The sequence below is a fragment of the Anguilla anguilla genome, chromosome 1 (assembly GCF_013347855.1).
Source record: "Anguilla anguilla isolate fAngAng1 chromosome 1, fAngAng1.pri, whole genome shotgun sequence".
NCBI classification, from domain to species: Eukaryota; Metazoa; Chordata; class Actinopteri; order Anguilliformes; family Anguillidae; genus Anguilla; species Anguilla anguilla.
Window position 1 is genome coordinate 24418688 of NC_049201.1, and position 8492 is coordinate 24427179.

General features: G+C 48.0%; 1 protein-coding gene across 1 annotated transcript in view; it reads right to left on the minus strand.

Annotated features, from left to right (window-relative positions):
• Positions 1-8492, minus strand: part of ralgapa2 (Ral GTPase activating protein catalytic subunit alpha 2) — a 113525-nt gene that overhangs the window by 49065 nt on the left and 55968 nt on the right. Inside the window, exons 11-16 of the mRNA XM_035384366.1 lie at positions 8249-8428; positions 6098-6232; positions 4350-4498; positions 3686-3797; positions 2835-3072; positions 480-650 (exon numbers count right to left, since the gene is read on the minus strand). Coding sequence (XP_035240257.1) covers positions 480-650; positions 2835-3072; positions 3686-3797; positions 4350-4498; positions 6098-6232; positions 8249-8428 — 985 coding nt within the window. The remainder of the gene's footprint in view (positions 1-479; positions 651-2834; positions 3073-3685; positions 3798-4349; positions 4499-6097; positions 6233-8248; positions 8429-8492) is intronic.

An 8492-nucleotide genomic window follows, 5' to 3' on the forward strand; every position in this document is an offset into this window, starting at 1 on the left:
GAAATTGGGTTTAAAATAAAACTGCATCTCATTGTACATGGTAAACACAACTCAATTTACTGTGTATAAGAATTCCAGGCGGCCATTTTGTGTGAAAGCACTCTGGGTGCTGTTTGTTGTCGACATGTCATTGGTGTGTGAGTATATGGACCAGACCTGGGTCAAATACGTATTTGTTATAGATTCAAATACTTTTCTGTGCTCTATTGATCTTGCCTGATGTAACTGAGCATGCAAATAATGACCAAAAGGCGGGGTTTGCACTTTTTGAGAGTATTTCATTGGTTCCAATACACCAGACAAGATCAGTAAAGTGTAGAAAAGTATTTGAATACAAAACAAATACATATTTGACCCAGGTCTGATATGGACCCGGGCCACGGTAAGCGGGGACGGGCGGGTTTTCCCGCGCTCGCTGTGATGTCACCGAGCGAGCGGACGGCCCGCGGGCCGGCGGTGGCGGCGGCGGCAGCGCGTACCCGTGGCTTTCTGCCGGACGCTGTTGCGGGCCTTCTCCACGCCGGGGGCGCCGGACGTGGTGGCGCTGCGGAAGCGCATGGGCTCCTGCACCCCCGCGTCCCCCTGGTTCCTCCAGCTGAGGGAGAAGGAGCGCCCCACCGACGCCGCCGCCTGCGAGTCCTTGATCACCCCTGAAACGCACACAGACGCAGACGTTACACTCAAGCGTAAGGCCACACGCTGACCTTAAATCACTATCACTGTTACAAGAAACCTGAAACATGCACAAAGATATATGCACATGCACACAGTGTTATACCGACCCTGAAAACGCACACATCACACTGATTTCAGATCATCTCTGAAACATGCACAAAGATATATGTACATGCACACAGTGTTATACCGACCCTGAAAACACACACATCACACTGATTTCAGATCGTCTCTGAAACAGATACACGTTAGATATGTCATGCTGAGCCTGGATGTCAAACATAGACACAGTGACACTGGAAACTGGAAACACACACACACACACACACACACACACACACACACACACACACACACACACAAGGACACGTACAAAGACACTGTGACACGCACCCTGAAACATGCACACACGTATACATATCTGCACAGTCTTATTCTAACCCTGAAAACACACATCACATTGATTTTAGATCATCTCTGAAATGGATATACACAGATGTACCAATGCTCGTTATGCTGACCCTGGAAGACGTGCACACAATCACAATGAAACCTGAAACACACACAGAAATACACATACACACACACACACACACACACACGCACGCGCTCGCCGGCCTTGCAGAGCGCAGGTGGGTTTGACCGCCTGCATTAGCTCTGGGTATCCGTGTGAATCACCGCGGCTCAGTGCTGAAGTGCCTCCTCTAATTGTGTCTGCTCTTCATGTCCCTCACAGACTATTTACACTGCGTGAACAGGGCCCCACTCAATAACTCATAATGGCAATTTCGCCAAAATTTCCCACAATCGATACGAATCGGAGTCAACTCCGCGGGCGAGAAAAAGTCAACAGCGGCTTCCCTGTTTACCGTGACGCATCGAACAGGCGCTACCGAATAATCTATCAAAATACGAGCGCTGGAACCTGCTAACGAATTCCTGCGACGCTTAAAATGAAACCCATTAATCATGGTCTGGCCGTGGAGACGATGCATTGAGCTCCCAATAAAATTACAGAACGCACGAACTGGGCGGGATATGTGACACTGGATGAAATTTCAGGTTGCCGTGTAGAAAGGGAGTTCCAGTCAACAGCTGGAAGGGTAATAGCATTGGGTGACAGCATTGATCAAACTGTCCTGGTGCACAACCTGGTGTCACACCTACAAACAGAAAGAGCCCTTTATCTAAATATGCATTCGAATGCGTAATACCTGTAATGACATAAATGTGTTTGAGCGCACAATAGCCAACAGCAAATTTATAAACACGACATGCTAAAGGGCAGTGTACCTGTAATAAAAGAGCTTTATTTTATACAGTCTATTATGAATAGTGATAAAATGTTCTGAACTACTGTGCAGCAGCTATAATAACTCATTGTGCTGTACCTGTAAAGATATAAATGAGTGCACAGCACCAGAATGATTTGAATGTTCTGCGTTAGCGTTACTATACCTGAAAGAAATCTTAACCATTTAGTGTTAATTATTAAAATGATATAATGCTCTGTGTTAAAGTGAAGGCTCAGTAACTACAATAATACAAGCATGTGCTTCAGTTAGCATTTGCTGTATCTGTTTAAAAACCTCTATAAACAAAGCTTTTTATTAAGATAAAATCATATCACGCTCTATTTGAGTTCACAGTGCTTTTAATGATGTAGGCACACTTTCAAGCGTGCAGTACCCGTAATGATATAAATGTGTTTAAGGGCACGGTACCCATAATGAGACAAGCATTTGTTTCATTATACTGTACCTGTGATGCTATACACAGCCCATATTAGCGTTTACTGCAACGGTACAACAAATTCTCACAGTTTACTGTCATAATACAATGATATGTCTCTGCATTTTGGTGTATAGAACCTACAACGATACTGACTTGTATTTGAGTGTGTGGTCCCCACAAAGCTGTGTCTTTGAGTGTGTGGTACTTATAATGATACAGACTTGTATTTGAGTGTGCGGTCCCCGCAAAGCCACGTGTTTGAGCCTGCGGTACATATAATGATACAGACTTGTATTCGAGTGTGTGGTCCCCGCAAAGCTGTGTGTTTGAGTGTGCGGTACTCATAATGACACACACTTGCACTCGGCCACGCGGTCCCCGTAATGTATGCCGCGCTACGTGTTTGAGCGCGGGGCTGGGCGTACCTCTGCCCCGCTGCTTCTTCTCCTTCTGCTCGCTCAGCTTGTCCAGGGGCAGGCTGCTCATGTCCAGGCCGTAGACGGTGCGGGCCAGCACAGCCGTCAGGGAGTCCATGATGCTGGACCACTCGCTCACCAGCTCCTCCCAGTCGGTGAGCGAGGAGAGCACGCTCAGCAGCTCGTCCCACAGCTCCCGCGAGATGAAGACGCTCAGGTTGGCCCGCACCCACGCCACGATGATGGTCTGGGGGGGGGGGGAGGGAGGAAGGGGAGAGGGCTGAGTAAAGGGGTTCCCCTTGGGTTTCATTCATCATTAGTCCCATTATATCATTATATAGAACACTACTTTCTATGACAATGGTGACATAGCTGTTCTACACTGTTCCCAGGTCAGCAAACAAAGCCCAGAAGTTACTCTCCTGGCTCTATACTGACTCCAGGTCAAGCAAGCAAAGCTCTGGAGTTACTCTCCTGACTCTACACTGACCCCAGGTCAGCAAACAGTCCTGGAGTTACTCTCCTGGATTTACACTGTCCCAAGGTCAGCAAACAATCCACTGGAGTCACTCTCCTGGCTCTAAACTGTCCCCAGGTCAGTAAACAATCCCCTGGAGTTACTCTTTTGGCTCTACACAAGTGGTAATGAACCTTGTTCTGGCAGAAAACCAACGTCCAGTTGGTTTTCATTTCAACCCTAATTTGACACACCTGACTCTACTAGCTCCAGCTTTTAAATGAGGTTTGCTTTGTTAGGGTTAAAATGAAAACCTACAGACTGGCAGACCTCCAGGAGCAGGGTTGGTTACCACTGCTCCACACTGTTCCCAGATCAGCGCGTAAGGTGCCGCCCCCCTCACCCTGAAGAGGAGAGCAGCCAGGCTCTCGGCGAAGGGGTCCTTTCTTTGGTTGTCCTGCTGCCGCTTCATCACCGCCTCCGTGATCCTGAGCAGCACCTGCAGCATCTGCTCCCTGCGGGGGGACACAATCCCAGCATGCTCTCTGTCAGCCCTCCAATCAACCTTCCGTTACAGCCATGCACTAAAACCCCTGAGCTGATCTAACACAGACACAGACACACAGGCTAATCAACAGGGCCAGAGCCCCCAAAACTCAGAACATTCTCTGACGACACTACAATCCCACAATCCAGTAAAGAAGAAGAAGAAGAAGAAGAAGAAGAAGAAGAAGAAGAAGAAGAAGAAGAAGAAGAAGAAGAAGAAGAAGAAGAAGAAGAAGAAGAAGAAGAAGAAGAAGAAGAAGAAGAAGAAGAAGAAGAAGAAGAAGAAGAAGAAGAAGAAGAAGAAGAAGAAGAAGAAGAAGAAGAAGAAGAAGAAGAAGAAGAAGAAGAAGAAGAAGAAGAAGAAGAAGAAGAAGAAGAAGTTGTTTTCTATAATACTGAGCAGATCTTTCAGCCAATGGTTTGACAGAGCCTTACGTTCTTATCGCTTGTGGTTATTAAGTACAGTGTTCTTATGACCGTTTCCAGGCATCGTAACACCGCGTGCGGTGGGTTACACTGACCAGGTCTTGCGGTTCATGGTGTGGTCCATGATCATGCGGCGGTAGATGCTGAGCACGCCCTTGCACACCTCCACCTGGTTCTCCAGCAGCTTGGGCACGTCCTGGCAGGGCTCCAGCAGGAAGACGTTGGCCGAGTTGGTCAGGAAAACCTGCCGCGCGGGAAAGGGAGAGAGACCGGTTGCCACGGTGACCGGCGTACCTCCGTCCTCTAACGCGCGGGGTCCCTGCCCCGGGGGTGTCCCTGGGGGGGGGGGGTCCTGAGCCGTTCGGAAATCCATGATTTCCCAGTTAAGAACGGTTTTATTGTAACAGGCCGTGCGGCGTGGTCAAGCAGGGCTGCCAAATCTCAAGCCATGCACGAGTCCACCCGCCCAGAGTTTCGATTCCCTGCTTCTGAGCTGCATTGCCTTCTCTATCTAGTTAGATACTACCCAGTCTGTAGGCCATCAGAGCACTAATTTAGTCAGGGACATGGCGAGCATTGTTGGGCTGAACGGCCTGTTCTTGTCGATATGTTATGCTATGTGGTATCTGTTACCCATTCTGCTTTCTACCTGTCAGAATAAAGAAAAGAATATGAAAGGAGGTTGGACTATCTGCTCTCCTTTTTTTTGGACTGCAAGGTGGCTCATCCTGTTAAGCCACCGTTAATACAGATCACCAGGGTATGATTACCCACTTTCGATATGCTTTTATATGCGCTAAATAGCCACTGAAACGCAGCCTGCGCTGGGTGCTGGATTAAAGACTCAAACATTAACACTTATACTGCAGTGGGGATACCTCAGTCACAGGATGCTCATTTAAAAGTGGCTCAGAGATAAAAACCCTGCTCTAAAAAAACACCGCTCCAACCAACCCGGAGCCGTAAACACACACGAGCAGAAGGGCGCGTTTCTAAAACCCAAGGTCGCCGCGCCGACAGCGTTTATCCGTCTATCGGCCCCCTCTCCCCGGCTGACGTCCGCACGTTTTTTTTGGAGACGCGCCCCCTCCGAGGCGGTTATAATTAGTTTACCGATTCGAACGGCGAAGGGCTTTCGCCCGGAAAACAAAGAGCCGCCCGCTGCCGTCGGCCTGCCTCTCCTTATCGCCGTCGTTAAGGAAAAACAATCGGCGACCGGCTGGCTTTGGAGCCCAGCCAACGCGCTTCCAGTAAGCGAGAGCAACAAAGGACAAAAGACGCCAGCCAGGGAACCGCGAGCTCCACGCCAGCGACTGGAAGAAAGAGCCTCGTAAACCACAGCGTCGATCGTTCACTTTCTGACCGATTCACTCAATTTCTTACTGACTCATTGACCGACTGACTCGTTCTTTTACCTATTAACTCGCTCGCTGATTCCCTGACTCACTTGCTGATTCTCTCATTCACATACTGACCCACTGGTGGATTCTCTCACTTAACAGTGCTCACTGACCCAATAACTGATTCTGTCGCCGTTACCGACCCACTAAGTTAATCTTTCCATTACTGACCGATCCAGGAGCTGAATCTTCCGATCGCTTATTTATTCACTGACTTGCTCACTCACTGACTCGCTTACTGGATCACTGATTCACTGACTGACTGATAGACAAAACCACAGTAAACATTACAAACTTGCATTGCATGTGGACCGTGAAGTGTCTCGAGCCAGGGACTCATGGGAGCGGCGCAGCGTGGGAGTGGCAGGAGTGTGGTGTGGGCGTGGCATGGGCGGGGCATGGGGGGGGGGGGGTCATGGCAGACGGGCGCGCTACGCAGGCACCTGCAGGGTGGACTGGACGCCGGCCTTGACGGGCTGGCTGTTGGTCTCGGTGAGGCAGCCCCGGCTGATGGCGCTGCTGAAGGAGTACGTTCGGCCCCAGCTGGAGGAGCGCCTGTGCCCGTGCATCACCAGCGCCTGGGAGAGGAGGGGAGAGTCACCGTGCAGCCATTACGCAGGTCCCATTTAACAGCCTGCAGAGGCTACAGGCTCTGGGAGAGCATCAGATACAACTACACAATTTACAACAATCCATACAGCGCACTGACTCAATGTGATCTGAGGTACAGAGCTTGTCACCATGCACTGCTATCTGATAGCTAATGAAAAAATTGGGCCCATAAAAGACATTCAGCATTAGCATTTAGCCTTTCGTTTAATTTTGCACCAAACAGTCCCCACAAAGGTGCGTAACAGTATTGTGTGGACGCTGTCAGACAGTCTCCGTAAGCTTTGCATGTAGATGTGTGTAGGTGCGTATAAATGCACAACAGAACCTGTGCATGGTCTCTGTCCCTATTAATGTAGCGTACAGATATGTAAAGTTATGTAGGTGAATAAAGCTGCATAATAGTCCCCACTAGCTATGTGTATATAAGTGTCTAAGACTACCAGTCTGTGCGGTCATGTTCTGTCTCCACTAGCAGGATATGTAGGTGTGTGCGTGTGCCTACAGGTGTTTAAGAGTACCTGTATGTGTGCTATCAGTCTCTGTCTCCAGTAGCTGTATGTACAGGTGTGTGTGAAAGAGTATCATTGTTTAAGAGTACCTGTATGTGTGCTATCAGTCTCTGTCTCCATTATCAGTATGTACAGGTGTGTGTAAATGAGTATCGATGTTTAAGAGTACCTGTATGTGTGCTATCAGTCTCTGTCTCCAGTAGCTGTATGTACAGGTGTGTGTAAAAGAGTATCATCCTTTAAGAGTACCTGTATGTGTGCTTTCAGTCTCTGTCTCCAGTAGCTGTATGTACAGGTGTGTGTAAAAGAGTATCATCCTTTAAGAGTACCTGTATGTGTGCTATCAGTCTCTGTCTCCAGTAGCTGTATGTACAGGTGTGTGTAAAAGAGTATCATCCTTTAAGAGTACCTGCATGACTGTGCTATCAGTCTCTGTCTCCAGTAGCTGTATGTACAGGTGTGTGTAAAAGAGTATCATCCTTTAAGAGTACCTGCATGACTGTGCTATCAGTCTCTGTCTCCAGTAGCCGTATGTACAGGTGTGCGTAAATGAGTACAGACGAATGAGAGTACCTGTATGTGTGCTATCAGTCTCTGTCCCCATTATCAGTATGTACAGGTGTGCGTAAATGAGTACAGACGTATGAGAGTACCTGTATGTGTGCTATCAGTCTCTGTCTCCAGTAGCTGTATGTACAGGTGTGTGTGTAAATGAGTATAGACGTATGAGAGTACCTGTATGTGTGTGCTATCAGTCTCTGTCCCCATTATCAGTATGTGTAGGTGTGTGTAAATGAGTACAGACGTATGAGAGTACCTGTATGTGTGTGCTATCAGTCTCTGTCTCCATTAGCTGTATGTACAGGTGTGTGTAAAAGAGTATCATCCTTTAAGAGTACCTGTATGTGTGCTTTCAGTCTCTGTCTCCAGTAGCTGTATGTACAGGTGTGTGTACAAGAGTATCATCGTTTAAGAGTACCTGTATGTGTGTGCTATCAGTCTCTGTCTCCAGTAGCTGTATGTGTAGGTGTGTGTAAATGAGTATAGACGTATGAGAGTACCTGTATGTGTGCACTATCAGTCTCTGTCTCCAGTAGCTGTATGTACAGGTGTGTGTAAATGAGTATAGACGTATGAGAGTACCTGTATGTGTGCACTATCAGTCTCTGTCTCCAGTAGCTGTATGTACAGGTGTGTGTAAATGAGTATAGACGTATGAGAGTACCTGTATGTGTGCACTATCAGTCTCTGTCTCCAGTAGCTGTATGTACAGGTGTGTGTAAAAGAGTATCATCCTTTAAGAGTACCTGTATGTGTGTGTGCTATCAGTCTCTGTCTCCATTATCAGGATGTGTAGGTGTGTGTAAATGAGTATCGATGTTTAAGAGTACCTGTATGTATGCACTATCAGTCTCTGTCTCCAGTAGCTGTATGTGTAGGTGTGTGTAAATGAGTACAGACGAATGAGAGTACCTGTATTTGTGCGTTATCAGTCTCTGTCTCTACTAGCTGCTCTGCAGCCTCCTCCCCCTCCTCCTGGCTGTCCTTGTCTGGCTCAGTCATGAACTCTGGCTTGTCCTGCAAGATCCACTTCCTGTAAACCTTGATCACCTTCCGGGTCGCCGAGGCCTCGCAGGAGGGCAACAGGAAGGCCTGCAGAGCGGACACGCAGTCACATTGACATTTACATTTATGAGTTAGCGGGTGCTCTTATCCA